At 50.7% G+C, this 21,022-nt stretch overlaps 1 protein-coding gene across 2 annotated transcripts in view; it reads right to left on the bottom strand.

Moving 5' to 3' along the window:
- The window catches only part of Ccdc88c (coiled-coil domain containing 88C), a 121,063-nt gene that overhangs the window by 19,382 nt on the left and 80,659 nt on the right, over positions 1–21,022 (bottom strand). For both annotated transcript variants that reach the window (XM_027419128.2, XM_035445571.1), the window contains exons 13-23: positions 20,412–20,596; positions 19,762–19,899; positions 17,258–18,319; positions 14,232–14,359; positions 13,364–13,505; positions 12,132–12,320; positions 10,609–10,770; positions 9,154–9,431; positions 5,642–5,785; positions 3,716–3,902; positions 1,966–2,111 (exon numbers count right to left, since the gene is read on the bottom strand). In XM_027419128.2, coding sequence (XP_027274929.1) covers positions 1,966–2,111; positions 3,716–3,902; positions 5,642–5,785; positions 9,154–9,431; positions 10,609–10,770; positions 12,132–12,320; positions 13,364–13,505; positions 14,232–14,359; positions 17,258–18,319; positions 19,762–19,899; positions 20,412–20,596 — 2,761 coding nt within the window. The remainder of the gene's footprint in view (positions 1–1,965; positions 2,112–3,715; positions 3,903–5,641; positions 5,786–9,153; positions 9,432–10,608; positions 10,771–12,131; positions 12,321–13,363; positions 13,506–14,231; positions 14,360–17,257; positions 18,320–19,761; positions 19,900–20,411; positions 20,597–21,022) is intronic.

Genomic DNA, 21,022 nt, shown 5'->3' with positions numbered 1-21,022 from the left:
CCACTGCCTCTTGTTTCCTGGGGTGTCTGCCATGGTTGTTGAACTCTGTGGGCCTCCTGTGTGGTCAACTGACTCAGACCCCCTGAGATTCCTCACAGGAAAGTGAGGCGTTGGGTGGTGACTTGCTGGAGTGACCTCATTGTTGAAGCTGAGAAAATCCTGTCCACACTGAAAACTTTCCCAAGAGCCCGCTGCCAAGGCTGCACTCTGGAAAAGGCACCAACAGGGTGCACCCTGCTTGGAACAAGCTGAGAGGTGTACCAAGCCACTGGCTAGCCTGACACAGACACTCTCTAATACAAAAAGCATCACTAATAATCTCCCTAGGATCAGTCTGCTGCACTGTTTCGTTAGCACCTGCCCAGCCTCGGCTGGTAATTCTACCACACGGATTACAGAGGGTCAACTTCAAGCAACTGCCACCTAGATCCCAAATTACAGTGTGGGCTTTCACATAGACCTGGAAGAGGTGATGAGCAGATGCATAAGGCAAAGAGGAGGCAGCCGGGAAAGCACTGGGGGTTCAGTGACCACACCCCTCCAGAAACACTGCTTTTTTAAATTTGGTTTTCAGACAGGGTCTCTCTGTGTAGCCCTGGCTCTCTTGGAATATGATATGTAGACCAGAAATCCACCTGCCTCTGCTTCCCGAGTGCTGGGATTGAAGCCACAACACCATCACGGCTAGGCCAGCAGCACAGGGCTGGCCCAAGATGCTGGTCACTGGGAGGGACAGGCGTACGATAGCACGATACACTTTGGATTACCCAACCCATGGAGTTTCCCCATACATTCATCACCTCTGACACACATCCCTTCAAACATGTCCCAGTAGATTCAATGCCTTTAGCTGGGCACCCCTCTCTTACATTCTCAGCACCCTTTAGCTGGGCACCCCTCTCTTACATTCTCAGCATCCTTTAGCTGGGCACCCCTCTCTTACATTCTCAGCACCCTTTAGCTGGGCACCCCTCTCTTACATTCTCAGCACCTAGATCACCGGCCACACTCAACCCTCCCTACCCCACCTGGCCTCCTCACATCTCAGCAGCACAAGTGGACTCCCTCCATTGGCCCTTTTGTGCCTCTCCAATCCCAGTGGGAAGAGAGACAGCTCTGTCCACACATGTCCCCCCAGGGTTCCAGGCTCCCAGGGCCTGCATAAGCCCCCCCCCCAGGGAAGTTGGGGGGGGGAGTCGGGTCGCAGTAGTTAACCAAGACACAGAACAAACTTACTTGCTATAGTCAGGTGAGGGAGAAACTGATTCTCAGCTCTCAATCTGAACCCCTCCCCTGGGATACACCTGGTGCTGACTGCCTATGTCTACAAAGGAACTCAAGTCTACACAGAGAGAGGTCTTCCAGCGGCGGTTAATACTTCAGAAAAACAAATGAGGGCAGAGGAGACAGCTCAGTTGGTAAAGTAACTGCCATGGAAACATGTAAGGACCCGAGTTCGATCCTCAGAAGCCACAAAAGAAGCCAGGCATAGTGGAGTGTCCTTGTAATCCCACTGGGATGACAGGAGACAGGAGGACCCAGGGGCTTCACTGGCCAGCCAGCCTAGCCTAATCAAGAAGGTACAGGCCAATGAGAGACCTTTTCTCAAATGATACTCCCAGGATGACCTTTGCCCCCCCCACACCCCATCCCCACATATGCATGCACACACAAAGAGGTCACATGGGAGCAGGAAACCTTGCACATGTGCAAGCCACACTCCTCTACCTCTTTCAGAAATCTAGAATATTCTAGATTTCTGAAAGGTAGAGTTCTAAAAGGTAGAGTTCCATCTCCAACCCTCCAAGCCCTAATGGCTTGGTGCTGTTCTGTCTTGAGAGCAACAGGTGTCACTGGAGGAGGAGAGGACAGATGTCAGGGGACTGATGAGGACTGCATACTGTGTGGCTGGGGACAGCGGTCCGGAGCCCCTTATGGACACGCCACCCACCACGGTCCACTCACATGTACTGCTTCTGCTCCTCATGGTACTGCTCCTTGTTCTCCATGTTCTGCTCTAGCAGCATTTGGTTCTGCTGGTTCAGCAGCTGGATCTGGCTCAGCAGGTGATGATTCTCCTCCTCTAAGTTCCCCTTGAGACGGGAGAGAAGCTGAAACACAGACCAATGGCCATTCAGATACCCTGTGACCCTGTGATGCTATGCTGGAAACCCGGCCTCTCTGGGGAAAGAAGCACTTGCACAGGGTGTCCATCTTGGTACCGTCTGCACTAGTGAAGACCTGGGAAGGAAGACAAGCCAGGAAGGCTGAATTTCCTATGCACACATCAGAATTTCCTATGCATACAGCCAGAAGCCAGCTGGTGGCTGTCGAGAGCACAGAGGAGCCGTTCTGATGGAGGTGTGAAGCAAGACACACAGCAAGTGCTGAAAATTCGATACGAAAAAGGGAAACACAAGACTACATATGAAATGGTATGTTTCATCTACTGGCCAGCCTGGTCTACAGAGTGGGTTCCAGCAAGCTCCAAATCTACAGAGAAATTCTGTCTCAAAAAACAAAAACAAAAACAAACAAAAAAATTAAAAAAAAACCAACAAAATAAAAAGTGAGTGTGTGTGTGTGTGTGTGTGTGTGTGTGTAATTGTTTGCTTGATTTTTAGCATCCACCATTAAAAATGTCAAGAGCCATTCTGAGTTCGAGGGCTGTGTAAGTGCAGGTGGTAGGGAGGCTCTGGCCTGTGGGCTGAAGTTCAGCAGACTTTTGTTTCAGAACAGTACTGTGGTGTAGTGGGAAGGCCCAGGGGCTTGGGAGGCAGAGACTGGGCTCCAATCCATTATGTATCTCACTATGGATGAAAATGAGCTAACACATAAGCCACAGTGAAACTCCCAGCATGCCACAGGAGGGAAACATGCTCCTCCTTCCCTCCTTTACACCCCACAGGGCTAACTTCACCACTAATTGTAGGGATCAAAATCTACCTTTTTCTTTCCAATTCTTTTGCACAACTTATGTGTTATGTGATGAGCAGAACTGGAAGGACAAAGGAGGTCAGACCATTTCCTTTGCAGGAACAAGGAAGTGGCTCAGTGCACACAAGCTCCAGCCATGCAAGCAAGTAAGTCCCCCCACCCCCAAGAATCCTAGTGTGCCTCCTGCAATGGCAGTCCCCAGTGGATGTGGCTTCCCTGGGCAGTGCCACCCCTTCCCAGTAGGGCACTGGCCAGGGTCTCTCCTCTATGGGCAGCTCAGATCTGGCTGAGTGACTGCATACTAGTGCCTGGGGCTGAGGTTCCCTACTTGCCCACTTGTCTTCTGAGGGTATCTCAGAAACCAGGAGGGAGCCACTTGGTTTCCTCAGACTCTATAGTGGGGCCTATCAGAGATCCTATCTCAAGGAGGGCTTTGCTTCTCACAGTGGCCATTTCTGACACCGGTCTGTGCCACCGGCAGCTGGATCACCCTGCACCAGGACCTGAGTCAGGCAGCCACACACAATTCTAGGTCATTTTGTTTGTATAGCTGTCTACTGAAATGAAGGGGTTCTGAAGATGGTATCACCATGTCCCAAAGGACTGACAGAAGCCGCCGCTGACTTCAGAGAGCCAATGTCAGACAGAGTGGCCTCTGACATGTTCCTACCACAGGTGTCACTCTGGAATCACCTTGGCTCCAAGGACACCTCCAGTCTCAGAGAAGCCACCCAGGAGGTGCTAGCCCTTCCCAGACCTGCCCGAAGCCACACCTCACCTCACAGTGGTTGTCCAGCTTGGTCAGTGAGATGTCCATGTTCTGGTGCTGTTCCTTAAGCTCATCGAAGCGTGCTTGCCAGCGGTTCAGCTCCAGCTGGGAGTTGTTCAGAGAGGTTTTCAGCTCCTTGGTGTGGGCATGTAGCTCTTCATACTCCCCTTTCAGCTGGTGGTGCAGGAAACTGACCCTAGGGGGAAGAGAGACACAGGCAAGGGGGCCAAAAAGCATTTCAAAGACTTCAGAAGGGCAACTGGGGGTCCTGTTCCCACAGTGGAAGACTGCAAGCTCACACAAACTCAACCTTCTGTGTGTAACAAAAGAATTCAGAGCAAAATTGCTGCTTTTCAGATGGTGTTCTCTGGGGCTCTAGGAGGGCACCCCTGGTGCTCTACTGGTCTGGATGGGAGGTGAGTGGGACAACAGGCATGCAGGCTAAGATACTGGCCTCAACAGGACATCATGGTCAGTAGACGTCTACATTACATTTTAGGCATTATTCTGGCTTAAGGGGGAAAAGGGAGCTATGCTATTTAAAAAAAAAAAAAAAGCTTTAGAGATTATTTTTTCTCTACAACACTTCCCACAAGTTTCCAAAGGAGAGAAGAAACCAAGAGTCCCACTTAGCCATGACGCGTAAGAACCACATTAACCACCAGCATGGCACGATAACCCTACAGATACAGCAGTGGTACCTACTTGGTTGTAACCAACCACTCTCAAACGATACTTAAGACCCACTCAACAAGAGAGAGACCATGTCTGGTACTGGAAACCTAGCTAGCTAATCAGAACTAGTGAAATCATGGTTAGTGCAGGAGAATCTACAACCAGTTACTTACTATACCAGCATAATCCCTGGTAACAACCTATAAACAATTGTCCTTACGCCCACAGAAAGTGCCGTTTTACCCTCATCGAGGAAACTTCTCTTTGCCACAGAAACTACTACAGAAGACATCAACCAATCAATACAGAGAGATGTGGAGCCCAGACCACACCTATACATCTACAAAACATTCCAGAGCTACGGCTCAGGGAACATTGCAGAAGAGGGGATAAAAGATTCTAAGAGCCAGAGGATTAGGGACTTTACTGTGAGATGGTCTCCTAGTAACATCCGAAGCTACACTCATAAAATCTCACCAACATGACTGTCCGAATGTGAGCTAAACAAGGATGACACCAACGAACATGGCAAAGAGCATGGGGAAACCCACAAGACCAAAGAACTGTAGGCAACTGAGGAAAGCTGGGAGTGGAGAGGTGTCCTTCCCCAGGAAAAGAGCACACCAACAGGCTGTCCAGGGCCAGACAGTCAGCTCTGAAAACAAACACACAAGCCCTCTACTCTAGGCAGGTGAAGCTTATCCTAACAGCCATGTCTCCTCTGCTAGGCACAGGGCTGCCCCTCTGCACTCAGGAACACTGACTGCACTCGAGCACTATGCCTGGGGCTGTTTAACACAGCAAGATGAGGACTCACACCACTGAACACTAATGACATGCCACAAATAGGTCCTGGCAGGACTTTGGTTCACAGTGGGAGAGATGACTTGAATATTTGGTGAACTCTGTGTATATCCACAAAAGATCCAGAATAGGAGTGAGATTCTGGTTACAAAAAAGCACTAGTGAGGAGACTGAATAAGGAGGACCACAGTGGCTCCGAGGGCTAGGCTTACATCTGAAGATGACTATGCCTGTCCACATACATTACCCCGTACTGGCTGAATACCACCATCCGTGCCCACCAACACCAGGCTAGCTCTCAGCTGCTTTCCTGGCCAGCATCATGCAGTTTGTGAAACCACACGACAAGGAGCTCACAGGCCTTCCGCCAGCAGGATTCAGAGAAAACTGGTCTGAATAGATTGCTTGGTCCCTGCCACCCCTCCCAGGCCCCAGTGGGTGTGCCTGGGTGCTCACCTGTCCAGCTCTCCCCGAAGCCTTTGGTTCTCACTTGTGGCTACAGCGTTGGTCCTCTGTTCCTGCTGCAGCGCCTCCCGCTCTGCCCTCAGCACTTTCTCCAGCTCCTCCAGCTCAGCTTTCTGCCTCTGTAAGTCTCCGTGCCTGGTGCAGGAAACAGCCATTGCAAAGGCGGCCATGCTTTACCTTCTGCAAGCAACTCACACCCCAGGAAACTGGAACAGACCCTCTCAGAAAAGGTGGATTTCTCTGAGACCTTTTCTCTGTGGAGTGATCAAAGGCTGACAGCAGGGAGGCAAGATGAATGCTGCCAGAGGTGCGTGCGTGCGTGCGAGAGTGTGTGTGTGTGTGTGTGTGTGTTGCGGGGGTGTGTGTGGGGTGTGTGTGTCAGGACCTCCCAGAGGCCAGAGTCCTCTCCCTGTCTCTGGTGCCTTGGCTTGGCTTCCCTGTCCACATACATTATGCCTGTCCTGAGAGCATAAGGGCTGCACTCTACAACCTTTCATTTTAGCAACTCGTGTTACAAGGTGGTTGGTTCACTACGCACCAGTAGATCTAAAGGAAACCACAAAATAAACAGCTAAATTCCACTGTAGGAGACAGCTAATCCCTGCTTACACCCTCCTCACTCCATGGGAGCCCACATCTTGGTTCCCACTGGCACTGGGGGGGAGGGGGAGTAGGGGTGTTGAGATCTCTCTCTCTGAATTTTCTTTCTCAAGACATGTGGGCTGTGTAGCTGTCACTGGGGGCAGCAAAGCACAAGGTGGAAACGACAAGCCCGGACTTTTGGCCCTCCCTGCTGATGACCCAGGATGTCCAAGTCAGTGTGAAGAGTGGCCTGAGGCACACTTCTCAAACACCCGGCTCAGGAAACATGGACCACCTCTTCTTCCTCTTCTGAGTATGTCACACTCTGTTGGTGTCCCACTGATGGGGTCTCCAGTCTCCTAACTTCTACCCTCCACATCACTGGAGCCTGGGCCATCTCACTGGAGCCCCACGTAAGGGACCTGGTTAGGAAACTCAAAGGCAAATGTTTTCGAGGCCATTAGCTAAAATACAGAAGTGGCCCCACCATAGTGGGGCATAGAGATAAGACGAGGGAACCTGTCTGGCTTCCAGAGCCAAGGTAATGATTGTGGCAGAATTATCCAAGTGTGAAAAATAAAGGCCACAAATTGACCAGCAAGGCTTCCCAATTCCTACTCCCCTGTGTTACTACCTCAAAGCACACAGATCAAGCAGACGGCCCACAAGCCTTTGGAGTCTTGCTTACCAGTGAGCCCTTGACATGACACAGTAAGTATCTGGCAGGAGTCCAATTCAGTATCAAATTAAAAGAACCCAGACTTTTGTACTCCTGTGTGATCGGCACATGAAGTCCCTTGCAGACTGAAGACTGTGCCTCCAGCTGTGTGTCTAACCAGCCAAAGATGCTCATTAGCTGACGGATGCTATATCAAGCCAGGATTTTGACCTTCAGAGTCAGTCCAACTCCATCTACAAAATCCTTCCTCTAAATGGTCATTAAGACTCGAAGAAGAGAGGAGAGATGGCTCAGTGGTTGAGAGCACTGGCTGTTCTTCCAGAGGTCCTGAGTTCAGTTCCCAGCACTTACACCATAGTGGCTCACAACTTTCTATAACTGCAGTCCTTGGGACAGGATGCCCTGTTTTTGTGTGCAGTCAAAAACACTCATGCACATAAAATACATAAATAAACCTTGTGGTGGAACACGTCTTTAATCCCAGCACTTGGGAGGCAGAGGCAGGCTGATCTCTAAGTTCAGGGCCAGCCTGGTCTACATGTGAGTTCCAAGACAGCCAGGGTTACACAAAAAAACCTCTGTCTTAAAGAAACAAAAAACACATAAAAGATCTTTAGAAAAAGGCCTCTAAGAAGATAATGTTTTATGATGCCCGTGTTAAGGCCTGGTGGGCAGGTATCACACCCGTAGTAATGTCAATGCTGTGTGTTCCACTGAGTTAGTCTGTCAGTGGCACAGCTCCTTTCACAACAGACATGGCACCACATATGTAGAATAGGCCCAACTAATGCTGAATGTAGTATGGCCTGCAGGAGTGCCAGGAGATAAAGGTGTTCAGGGGCAGAAGCTGAACCAACTGGGGTGGGAAGGAAAAGTCAACATCCTGGCAGCCCTGAAGGACTGAGATGGGAAGGAGACACTGGATGAAGGCAAAAAGACCAAAAGGTGGGAAAGTCCATTGTCATCACCATTCTACCCGTAAGTACCATCAGCGCCCACACAAGGCTTTTCTGGCTCAATAACGTTCATAGATCCCTACAACAGAAATTTCTTGCGTGTCAGCCACTCCCACCAGACATAACCAATGTATCAGGTGCCTAGCTGTTCTGCTGAGGTGGACTGGACACAAATGCTAACAGTGAGGGCACTTCGCTGACACAGGAAGGGGACGCTGGCTCTCCTGTCCCACTCCTATGGGTTCCTTTTTTGGATAAGCCTTCTTCTAATGTACACCACCTCACTGATTCTCAGGCTCTGGAGACAGAATTCCAGATGAGACTTTAGATACACCTGCTCAGAGATCTGGAACCGGAAGTGCAGGGGCAGGAGCTCAGCCAACAGTGGGTGACTTTAATGACACATATCCCAGGAGCTGGGACTGCCAATGATGAAAAGTTAACATTTATGTATTTCAATACAGGAAAAATTTACAAAAAAGAAAAAAAAAAAAAAAAGCCAGCGTCAGGCGCAGATAAAAGAACCATGGGAGGGCACCTGGGGACCCAGAGCAGTCTCTCTCGTGCTCCCTCCTTCCTTGCTTCTCCCTCCCAGCTCTGCTGAGATCACAGGTGTGGGATTCCTTCTACCCACACCTGTGGGTAGAATATGTGGTATGCATTCAATATTTAGCATCATGGGAGGACCTGGGTTTTTAAGCAAGCATTCTAGACTTAAGACTGGGAAGAGGTGGTCTAAAGTATGAGTGTGTACAACCCTGCACATAGGCAGCCTGAAGGATTTTCCCCAGGGGTGTGAGTCAGGAGAGGAGGAAAAAGAGGAGAGGAAGAAGAAAGAATTCTTATAGAACAGGTTTCCAAGTGTTCACACTGGGTCACCCAGCGCCAGGGTGAGCCATGGCACCCCTTTACCCCAATGTCCCCTGCCACAATCCCCAGCTGGACAAACAAAAAGGAAATAGAAATTGCTAAAGATTCTATTTCCTTCCCTTCGGGAAAGCTCAGGTGCACCAACAATGGGAAGCAGGCCGCCAAGAGGAAATGCGGGGGAGAAACGGAGGTGCATGCAGGCCTTAGGAAAGTCCCAGAAGCTCTAGGACAGCGCAAGGGGCTCAGCACACCAGCTGCCTCCTCCATAGACTGTATCCCTACCCCCAGGCCTCTCTCCGGTCTCACAGCTATGTACCCAGCTTCCCTCTCCCCAGGCCTCTACCTCCCTTGCCCCACAGGCTCTACCCTTGCCCTCTCCTGCTCCACAGGCTTTACGATTCCCCTCCAGGCCCCACCTCTCCCCAAGCTCCTTATGCTCCAGTTCCAGGTTCCGGTGCAGTGTTTTCAGGCAGCTGTGCTGTCGGATGAGGGCCTCATACTCCGAGGACTGGCGCTCGTACAGGGCACCCAGGTGTTCGTGGTCCTGAAACAGGCCCTCGTAAGCGGCTGCCAGTTGCTCCCGCTGCTGCTGTAGAGCTTCGTGTTCAGCCTCCTTGGCGGTCTGCTGGCTCTGCAGCATTGTGTACTGTGCACCAAGGGCTGCATTCTGGGAGCTCAGTGTGGAATTCTCCACCTGCAGGGAAAGCAGAGCCGTGTGTGTGGTGAGCAGGCCCAGGACTACCAGCCACAGACAGCACCAGAGGGACTACAAGGCAGACCAGGCATGGGTGATGCTACCAGAACTTGAGGGCTTGGCTCTGGGTGGAGGAAGGGGCAAAAACTGGCTATGGAAAGATTATCATCCAGAACCATCTCCAGAAATCATCCTTCTAGATAAACTACTTACATGTCATTACTGGTTATTTTATAACTGGTTATATTTATTTTAAAAAATAAAGCCTATTTTCTAGACAAGCCAACAGAAAATCTGTAAGGATAGAGTATCAGACAATCAGTACTGTCTGTCTACTGATGGATTTTTACGTATTTACTTTTGTTCCTCCAGGGCCTGCACTGAGGACTTGTGCATGCTACGCATTTTTGCTGGTATCTGAACCCCTGATGTTTCAGAGTTATCTAACACAATCCCAAAACATCTGAACAGGGGCTTTACCTACTGATACGAAAGCCAGACAAAGACTTTTTCCAAGACAAAAACAAAGTAAATCAACATCCTATTTTCTTATTTTAACAAAACAAAGCCGACCTCTCTGCCAAGTAAGTTTCCTGTTCATTGTCTCTGCCCCACACGTAACTTTCCAGCTTTTCCCAGAAATTACATTAATGAGCAACTTTTCATCTTCCCACCACCTACTAACCACAAATAAAGCCACTTGATAAGTGGGCTGCAATGCTGGCCCTACTGGCTGATTCCAGCAGACGGAAGCCAGGTCATAGCCCCACTCCCCGGCTATCAGTTTAAAACAGCTCTGCCAGGTTGTTCTCTCTCTCTCTCCCTCTCTCTCTCTCTCTCTCTCTCTCTCTCTCTCTCTCTCTCTCTCTCTCTCTCTCCTCTCTCTCTCTCTCTCTCTCTCTCTCTCTCTCTCTCTCTCTCTCTCGTGTGTGTGTGTGTGTGTGTGTGTGTGTGTGTGTGTGTGTGTGTGTGTAATCATGTTCACTTGTACAAACTGAAAAGCAAAGAAATGAAGTTTTAGTCAGATACCTCTAGGCCCAGCCATAGGAAGTCTCACGGGCCACCCTATTACCTTCAGACTCCTGTCTACCACAAGCCTCTTAAAAACCACCCAGTCCCAGGTGCCCCATGCTTAGCCTTGAAGCTCCTGCCGAGGAACCATCCTGGGTCCTGCTACCTGCAGCTTTGCGGTCTGAGTCTGCAGTGCGGTGGTGTGCTCCTGCAGGAAGGTGCTCTGTTTCTGCAGGGTCAGGATCTGGCTGCTGAAGGCCACATTCTGAGTCTCCAGGTGCTGCAGCTGCTCCTTCAGCAGCTGCTTCTCAGCCTGAAGAGCTGCGTTCTAGAGGGGAAGCATACGCCAGTTACACACAGCATGGCTAGGCTGGCTAACTCTCTCTGGCACAGGCCCTGGGATTTTAACTGAATCCTCAAGGGTACATGTAGCCCAGAGCTGGGGTTCAGCAAGCACAGTAAGTTAATGCTTTCCCTCTTGGAAACAGACAACTGATAGAATTTTCAGAAAAAAGACAATACATTACAGGGCTATTGCCTAACACCTGAGGCACACAGGCACGCAAGCCACTTTCATGACTCCATCTGAAGAGTACTTTTCTGTGAGCTGAAGCCTCTCCCCACTGACCACAGAGCTCATGTCCTTAGCAATAGCTGTCTCTATGTTTGAGACAGCAAGTGAACAGGGTTCTTAAGAGTGGGGGACTAGGGCTGGAGAGATGGCTCAGTGGTTAAGAGCACTGGCTGCGCCAGGCGGTGGTGGCGCATGCCTTTAATCCCAGCACTCGGGAGACAGAGGCAGGCGGATCTCTGTGAGTTCGAAACCAGCCTGGTCTACAAGAGCTAGTTCCAGGACAGGCCCCAAAGCCACAGAGAAACCCTGTCTTGGGGGGGGGCACTGGGGCTCTTCCAGAGGACTCAGGTTCAATTTCCAGCACCCACATGACAACTCAAAACTGTCTGTATCTCCAGCTCCTGGGGACTTGACACCCTCACACAGACATACATGCAAGCAAAACACCAAGGCACACAAAAATAAAAATATTATTAAAAAAAAAAAAAGAGTAGGAGACTAAGATCATATCTATTATGCCACCCATCAGCCTAGGTGCCAGGGCACGGGCTGCAGACATGTGACTTTGAGACAGCCTCTAATGTTCTGTCTCAGCTTATCTACTGAAAATCCACCACAGTGAACTTCAAAACATCACTGTTGTGAATCAGGGGACAAGGGGACAGGCATGCACTGGAGGGTAAATACTTGCAGGTTTGGTGGCCCTATCATCTCTATTCCAACAATGAAGGCTGCTACGGCATTGGGAAAGCAGCCCAGACCACATGTACATACAAAAGGTGTGACTGTGTGTCAATAAAGCTTTGTTTAGATACTGCGTGGGCTGTGGTACTGGGATGAAGCTCTGGAAAACACAACACTATGGGGATGAGGGCTGGTAGACAGACTCTGGGTTTCTCACAGGAAGCCAGGAGACTGGGTGAGTCCCTTGCATTAGAAACTCTCGAGAAACTACAAAGAAAGGCACCTAAGGGACTGGCCAGGACAACTCAGGAAATGTCCTACTAGATCCAATAGCCTCCATGGCCCTCTGCCACCCTATATTCTTCACAGTGACGATACGCAATGGGGGCAACTGCTAACAGGGTGGTCAGTTCACAGGAGGGTCCGCTCACACTGCGTTCTAGCTCGATGGCCCGGTCCTTCACACGGAGTAGTTCCATGGTGGCCTCTTTGTGACCGGGCTCCCAGGCCTCTTTCTCTTGGTGACTGGCGACCACTTTGCCATCAGGGTGCTTCAGCACCTTCTGTGCCTGTGTTCTGTCCTCCTGGGTCTGCCTAAGCTGCTCACGCTCGTCCTTTACCTGCAAGCAGCATTGGAAAGCAGACTCAGAGCCATTCAGGAGCCCCACTAGCGGGCAGGGAGGACCCCTCACCAAAGCCTCGACACCCACCCACTCATCCTGAGGAGGGACAGACAGGCCAGAGGCTCTCCTTTTGCTATCTGTTTCCCTAGAGAGGACAGGGAAGGTGGGGACATGAACTTCTGCCTGCCTTAGCCCCCACCTTTGCTACATGACAGGCAGGTTCTATGGCTTGTCTGGGCCTCCAGTCTATACCACACAACAGAGTCAAAACCAGGCATGGGCAGTCCCTACATCTCAGAGGCCCTGCCAGCTCTGCACCTGCCTGGCTTCAGGTCCCAAATTAACTCTGTAACCACAGCAATGTGTCACATGCTCAAAAAGGGAAAACACGCTTGTGTCAGTCAACCCATAGATGGAGACTGAATGCACACAGAAGTGACTGTGGGGAGGCCCTGCCCCAAATGATGCGACAGACTGATGATTCCTCACCCTCCCTGGGGAGTGAATTGGGGGGAGGGGGGATGACGGAAGGATGGGAAGGAGAGTGAACTGGGATTTATATGTAAGATAAGATTTTTTCTAATTTAAATAAAATTTATTTAAAAAAAAAGTATGTGTGTACATGAAGTACCTTATTGACATGTGTACAAAGTGTGAATGAGGTAAGCATGTAATATGCATGTAGACTGTGTACATGAGCTCCACATGTTGTCTGTATACATAGGAACAGGTGCTTGTATGTGCCTAAGAGCTGACACACATATTTGTATAAGGTCCTGTCCCATCTAAGGGGCCTTATATGAGCCTGCAGGACCCTGCTTAGTGCTCTGGGCTGTTTCGTGTTCCCACACCTTACCTGGAGGTGTAGAACTGCCCTGAGCCACAGCCTCCTCCCTACCATGCATCTGCCTCTGTCACGCCTAGATCCTATATCCAGAGGTTGGCACCCTCAGGACCTTACAGCTCATCCTCATCTGTCCTGGTTACCCTGGGGGGGTATGGTAGAGATCTGGCGGGTAGGACCTCAGCCTGGCCCTCACCATCTGCAGTTCAATCTGTAGTTGGTGATTCAAGCTCTCTTTCTCTTCCACCTGTGCCTGCAAAAATGCAATCTTTTCTTCTTTCATGGCCAGTGTTGTTTTCAACGCTGATTCATTTTTGCCTTCCAAAATCTTACATTTTCTGAAAATATAAAGATACAATAATACAGTTTTCATGCCACTTCACCCCTAATTCCATTTCCCTGTGGCCAGCACACACCCTTCCCACTAAGCTAGTTTTATGTGCCATGTGCAGAAGATGCTCCAGGGATCCAGAGCCCTTCCTGTGGTTCCCTGACTGACATATCCAGGGGACCATCACACAATACATTACCACTACATTTTACAGTTACTCCTTGAAGGTGACCCATCACTGCCAGAAACCTCAGCAAATGGTTCAAGGTGACAATGCTAGGTGTGTGGCAGGATCTGCAGCCTTCCCACTACACCAGGCAGGTCAAAGCAGGCATGTGAGTTGTGTTGATAACCAATCGAGAAAAGGTTACCATACTAGATTTCTTTGAAAAGCCATGCTGTCCAAGAAGGCATAGCTAGGAAAAACTGCCATCATCCCATTAAAACAGATGTGGGCTCTTCCCGGGTGCAGGACAGTGCAGAGTCTGTGAAGCAGGCAGCAGGCCCTGGGTTTAGCTTCCAGCACCACAGTCTTTTTATCTCACAAAATAATCTCCTTCCGTGCCTCCCCGAGGCTCTCTAGGGACTAGTCCTGAACTACAAAGGACAGACAGAGGGAGTTATGTCACACAGTGACTCTGGCGGTGAAGAAGAAATCAAGGCCTCGGGCTGAGACCAGGGAGCTCAGACTCATCGGAGAGCACAGTGCTAGCACACAGGAGACTGTCCTTACGTGTCATCGTGACTGTTAGCCTCTTGCAGCAGCAGATCCTTGCTGAGGCCAACCTTCTCCAGCTCTTGGCTCAGTTTCTCCAGCTCACTGGTCAGCTGCTGGCTCTTCAGCTTCTCCAGCACTAGGTCCTGCAAGACAGGAAACATCACTGTGGACAGAAGGCTAGCCGAGGCATGGCAGGGAGGCTGGGGCCCCATGATGGTGTCACACCTTCAAGCCACTTCTTCCCCAAACCTGGCTGTTTCAGATGTTTCAGGCAAGTGAGCTAGGTGACGAGGTGGTCAATCTACCAAAGGAAAGGGATGACCCCCTTTCCCAGCCCTCCTGGTGCTGGAAACAACAGACCACATGGCACCATATAGAGGATGGGTCCAGAATGTCCTTCCCCAAAATATGTCAGAAATACTGTGTGCTGTGTTGACTTTCAGTTGTGAGAACAACAAGTCAATCCTCAATATTGACAATGAACATAATAAAACCAAGGAGAGAAAGACGGTATTTATTGTTGTTACTGTAACTCGGGGTGGTCTCGGACTTGCTGGGTAGCTGAGGATGGTCCTAAACTTCTGATCTCCCTGCCTCTCCAAGTACTAGGATTACAGGTGTATACCACCATGCCCAATTTCAATGCTGTGGTTTCAACCTACAGCTTCATGCATGCTAGGTAAGCACGAGTCCAACCAAGACACCCATCTCCACACCCGAAGGAGTTTATTTTAAACCCTGGCTTTTGTTAACTTTTCAGAATGTGGGTGATAAGCTCAAGGTTCATCTATCTCCCCAATCCCTTTCGCTCCCATACCCACACACTCTCTGAGGGTAGCTATTATTTCCTGCCTGGTGCCACAGCTATCCCTCCTACCAAATCATAGGCAGGACGGTATCCCCACCATCAGATTTCCCTGTCATGCTAGCAGCTGAAGCTGGGTGAGCAGCTCTGGCCATGGTTGTGGGTTAGAGTAACAAGGATCAGGCCCTGGATAGAGCAGAGAAGGGCTAGTAGCCTTCTAACCTGCCATGGCCACTGCCCAAGCCTAGTGCTGAAACGGTGGAGCTCTAGGTCAAAGCCACTTGGAGCTGGGCACTCAGGAGGCTGAGGCAGGAGGATCAAGAGTTCAAGGCTAGCCTGGGCTACACAAGGAATCCCAGACTAGCCTGAGCTATACAGCAAGATTCTGTTTTCAAAAATGAAAACAGAGTAGAACAGCACCTGGGACTGCTAACACCCAGCACCGAGGGCTGATGGCTTAGGACTGTCCTGACTGTGGTGAGGGGGAGTGCGTCTGTGTAACAAGCCCTGGAGATCCCTGGGTAGCTGGTAACTGCATCACAGCCCACACTGCATGCACTGTACAGACATGACTGTGGGTGGCATGCAGGGCTTGACTGCCTCCCTGATGAGACCTACATTGTCATGGCTCTGGGCTCACTTTGAAATCACTTCCCTTCTCTCATTAGGCACACAGCATCCTGCAGCTGCCCCAGGCTGAGCTCCACAGAATGTCAGTCTTTCTCTCTTGATCTCTTCCTTGTCTACCTGCCGCATGCTGAGGAACCAGAAGGACATTCCACTAGGGGATGGCTTAGTCACAAAGCTAAAAGGAGCCAGGTACCTCAATGAGTGATCTGAAGACTACCTGGAGCGTGAGTTGAGGTGAAACCTGCAGGTTGGGCCACTCTCTACTAGAGCTACACCATGATAACAAACAAAAGCCCAAGAAAAGGTACCAAGGGGGGCTGGAGAGATGGTTCAGTGGTTAAGAGCACTGACTGTTCTTCCAGAGGTCCTGAGTTCAATTCCCAGCAACCACATGGTGGCTCACAACCACCTTGAATGAGATCTGGTGTGCTCTGCTGGCATGCAGGCAGAAAACTGCATACATAATAAATAAATAAATAAAATCTTTTTTTGAAAAGGGGGGGGTAACCAAGGGAAGTAGAACAGGTAATCCAGGAAGCAGAAAACACAAGAGGCTAAAATGGTCACACACTTTGAGCCCATCACTCCACTTCCAGAAATGCATCCTTAATGTGTCTGATTTGTTTGTGAAGGGGCAGGGACATCAGTACCATTGAAACAGTAAGAACTGGGGACGTTGCTCAGTCAGTATGCTCAAGACCATGGGTTCAATCCACAACACCAAAGAGAGAAAAGATCCCATACTAAAACAAAACAGTGGGAAATACCGAGGACAATTAAAGGGACCTAAAATTACCAAAGCCAATCTACAGGCTTAAATATCTTGAAGTCATTTCAGTGTGGGGCCAGTGAGATGACTACACAGCTAAAGGCTCTTGCTGACAAGCCTAGCAACCCGAGTTTGATCCCCAGAACCCAAATAGTGTAGAGAACAAACTCTCTCAAGTTGTCTTCTAGTCTCTACATGTACGCTGTGGCACGCATGTGCCTGCACATATACCAAACAAATAAATAAACAATTGTAAGAAAACCGCCATCCAACACCTGGAACTTACTTCATGTGGAAAAACATGAAAACATAACTAAAGACAGAATAGCTTAACCATATGTAGTCTGGGATGGAGCAGCCCTGATACATGACTGATTTATGACTCTTTTTAATAATGGTCACTTTGGGGGAATTCTGGTTTTATCCCAGGCTAGCAATATGCATAGTTCAAGGCTGTCTCTAAATGCTAGGCAAGGGCAGTGAGCTAAAACTGAATCAGTCTCTGGGTGAGGAGGGGAACCACAGGCACTCCAGAGGACTGTGTGGCTAAGCTTCTATGTGCAGGGGTGTTAAACACAGCTTCCACTTATGGTACCTAATCTACAGTGAGTGATGGGACACAACCCACCGGGAGTGGAGGAGCACCAATGCGCAGGCATGGGGGAACAGAGTAAGAACTGACTACCGGGGGCTACTAATGAGCGGTGAGACCACCCCAGGCCTTTTCTCCCAGATTGATCAGACCTTTAGCTACCCTGTGCTCCGCCTCAGGGTATATACTAAGGTCGCCCTCCATTCTAGAACCTCCCATTTTGGCATCACCTGGCTGAGGCTCACCTCTCTCAAGGTGCTCAGCGTCTCCGTGTGCACAGTGACCTGCTTGGTGAGGTCCCTGTTGTCCTTCTCCAGCTCCTTCAGTTTGCTGGCCGCATCTCGGCAGCGGGCCAGCTCTTTGTCCAGCGCGCGGCTCTCCTTCTCGGCCGCTGACAGCTTGGCAGCACTGTCATCCAGGACAGCGTCCTTGAGCTCCACCTGCTGCCAGAGGCGTCTGGTCTCCTTCTCCAACAGCTTCTTGTCCTTCTCCAGCTGGGCCACCTCCTGCTCCAGGGCCTTCTTGTCTTTCTCTGCCCCCTCAAGTTGCTTGTTGGCGAGCTGCAGAGTCTCCAGGTCTCGCTTCAGAGACTGGCGCTCGGCCTCCAGCTCGCCCAGTTCCCTCTCGAGGGCCTGGGATTTGTGGCTGCTGCTCTCCAGGCTGTGCTGCAGCCGCAGGTTCTCAGCACTCACGTTCTGGTAGCTGAGTTCCAGGCGCTCTGACTTCTTGCTTAAAGTCTTCAGCAGCTCCACACTCCTGCGCAGGTCCTCCTTCTCCTGCTCCAGCTGCTGGTTCTCTGATTCAATCTGTGCCATCTTGGCGCTGGTAAAGCGCATGGCCTCCACCATCTTACGCAGCTCCAGGTTCTCCTGATCCAGCTGTTTGTTGTCCCGCTCTAGGCCCTCGAGCTGCACAGACACATTCTGCAGGGTGTCCAGGGACTTTCTCAGCGTCCCGTTCTCCAGCTCCAAACCCTGGCTCTTGTGCTCCAGGGCCTCGACTTTCTCAGTGACAGTCTTCAGGGAGGTCACCTTCTCGGCCAGCTGCTCATTCTCCTTCTCCAGGCGGTGCAATTCCTTCTCCAGCACCTCTGCTCGCTCTCCCTTTTCCTTGGCCTCCTCCAGGTCTCTGTATAGCTGCTTCTTCTCCAGCTCCAGCTGGCTGACTTTGCTACCAGCCTCACTCACGGCCTGGTGGAGGGCTCTGTTTTCCTTCTCCACATCCTTCGTGCTGTTGACCTGTGGCCTCTCCCGCAGTGACCACACAGCCTGGTGGAGGTGGCCCTTCTCCTGCTCCAGGTCCTTTATCTATGAGCAAACACATTAGGCATGACCCAGGACGCTGCAGGAACACACACCAGTGATTTGGTTTCACATGAGGGATGCCAAGTAGAAGTCTTCAATAGCTACTCTATGGTGCACCCAAACCCATCCATGGCTCATCAAAACACACTCAATACAGTGGGCATGGTCTTACTTCTAAACGATGTGGCTCTTTCTTAAAAATGTTAGTGGTTCTCTTGGTCCCTCTGTCATGGTCAGCAGCACCTGGTGGGTACCCTGCCCGCCTCCATGGCCTTCTCTTGGGCTACACTCTTCTGTCTCTCAGCTTCTTCCTACCACGGATACACTGAACAGGCTGCAGCTTTCTGTGCCTCAGTCCCTCCCGTGTCTTCTCATCCTCATGGTCGGAGCCCCAAGCAACCGAGCAACCTTGCACAATGGCTCTAAAGAAGCCCTACACCCACTATCCTTCCCCATCCTCTCCACCTCCACCCTGTCTATTCATACAAGATCCCCTGGGCCTGCTGCCCGGGACTTGCCTTCCAAGGTGAGCTCCTGTACAGGAGCCACCTGTCTCTCCATCATGCAGAGTGCCGGTCTGAACTTCCTCTCCCTACTTCCTATACATCTACAACAGAAGCCAAAAACCTAAAGTATCAGATATTTCAGCCTTGTTCTTTACCCTCCACTTCTCTCTGTCCAGACTTCAGAGATGTTCAGAGGCCTTAGAACGGCCTGGTCCTGACAGCACCACTGTGACACTACATCAGTACCCTGGGACTTCTAAGGGTGGAAGCAAATATCTCTGCCCTGTCACTAATAGGCTATTAGAAATGGGTCATTGTCCTATGCACTGCAGAATGTTTAGCAGCCTCCACCCTAGTTGGCTTTAACTATCAACCTGACACAGCCTTGAGCTGCCAGGGAAAAGTCTCAATTGAGGGACTGCTCAAATCGGAGTGGCCTGTGGCAGGTGGCAGGTTGTCTTAATTATTTATCGATGTAAGAGGGCCCAGTCCACTGTGAGTAGCACCATCCCTAGGCAGATAGTCCTGGGCTATCTAAGAAAGTTAACTAAGCAGGAGCCTGAGAGAGTCAGACAGCAAACATCTTCTTCTACAGTTCATGCTGTACTTCCTGGGCTGTGAGTGAGTTTCCTGAAGTATGCTATATGGAGTACCAAGCCTTCAAGTTCCAGCTTCCCTGACTTCCCTTAACGATGGGCTGTACCTGTAAACTGAAATTGACCATTTCTTCCTCTACATTGCTTTAGGTCATGGTGTTTGTCACAGCCACACAATGGAGCTAAGACTAGCCTTTTCCTTCTCAGAACAATCAGAACTGTCTGCAGACATTGTCAAATGTCCATCCCAGATACGGGAAAGGGTGGAGACATGGCTGTGATTCTCAGATCCCCTCCTGCTAGCATGAGCAAGTGAGGCAGTAACTGCAATGGCAATGCCCACCTGCCTGGCCTTGTCAGCCTTCAAGGCCTCCATGTCGCTCTGCAGCTGCTCCTTCTCCCGAATCAGCTCCTCACTGAGAGTCTCCAGGTCCTGGTTGCTCTGCTTCTCTCTCTCCAGCTGCGTCTGCAACTTTTCAATCTGCAGATTTAAAGATCCAGCCTGTGTGACAGCAGTCTAGCCAAGTGAACTGTGTTAAACAGACAGAGACAGATCCCACTCTGGCCAGGTTATTCCCACAGGCACTTGAGAAAAAAGGTACTAGTGTCACTTTGCAGCAATGTCCTCACACCCTCCCTCAGGCATCGACCTGACATGACCTGCACTTTCTTCCTGGGATAAGAGAAGTTGCTCAATGCAGGTCCTTTTCACAGCAGGGGGGTTTGACCCAAGCCCCAGGCAGAGGAGAGAAAGCAGCAAAGGCAGGGTCCCTGCCAGCAGATCTTGTCCCCTCCCCGCACCACCCCAGGTGCCTTATATGGGACTGAGGAGCAAATCAAAAGAATGCAGACACAGGTCCTCCAGGAGAGCCACCAGTAAGGAAATGACTGAGGTCTCCCTGGAGTCTGGCAATCAGTGTGTTAAGGGCCCCAGAGGCACGGAACTTCCTGTGAGGCACACTGTGTGCCCCTATGCCCGCCTCGGGAGGTCACCTTCTTGCTAAGCTGCTGGTTCTCCTTCTCCAGCTCCCCGCATTTGAGGCTGTTCTCCTCTAGAGCCAGTGACGCGTCCCGCAGCCCCTGGATGGTGCTCTGGAGGCTCTGGTTCTCTTTCTCTAGCTTTAGGATGCGGCTGGAGGCACACTCGTTCAGCTCAAACACGAAGGACTTCCTGGAGGCTGAAGTGCCAAGTCTGTCAGGGCCTTGCATTTTGGGAACCCCTGCTTCCACCCTCCAACACAAGCTGAGTGGCAAGAGCTATGCACCCCCTCTTGTTCTGCATTCACATTGCAATGGGACTGCTGCTTCAGCACCCAAGACAGAGAGGGCCTTTGCTGGCAGAGCCGGGTCCACTCAATCTAGCGCTTAAATAGAAACTCGATTACAGTGTAGGAGCCAATCATGGGACTTACAGGAACCTGGGTCACCATGCTGCTCACTCAATAGACTCAAGGGCTGCAGGTATTTTCTGTGTCCGCCCCAGGAGCAGTGGGCCTCTAGGTTGCTCAGCAGGGAGAGCCCAGTGACCAGCTGTGAGCGAAGGGAAACTCTGCCTATGTGTATATGCCCAGTGCTGGCCAGCCTGGGCTAGAACCTTGACAGGA

Source organism: Cricetulus griseus, chromosome 5 (assembly GCF_003668045.3).
Source record: "Cricetulus griseus strain 17A/GY chromosome 5, alternate assembly CriGri-PICRH-1.0, whole genome shotgun sequence".
Taxonomy (NCBI): domain Eukaryota; kingdom Metazoa; phylum Chordata; class Mammalia; order Rodentia; family Cricetidae; genus Cricetulus; species Cricetulus griseus.
This window is presented reverse-complemented; position numbering and strand designations above follow the sequence as displayed.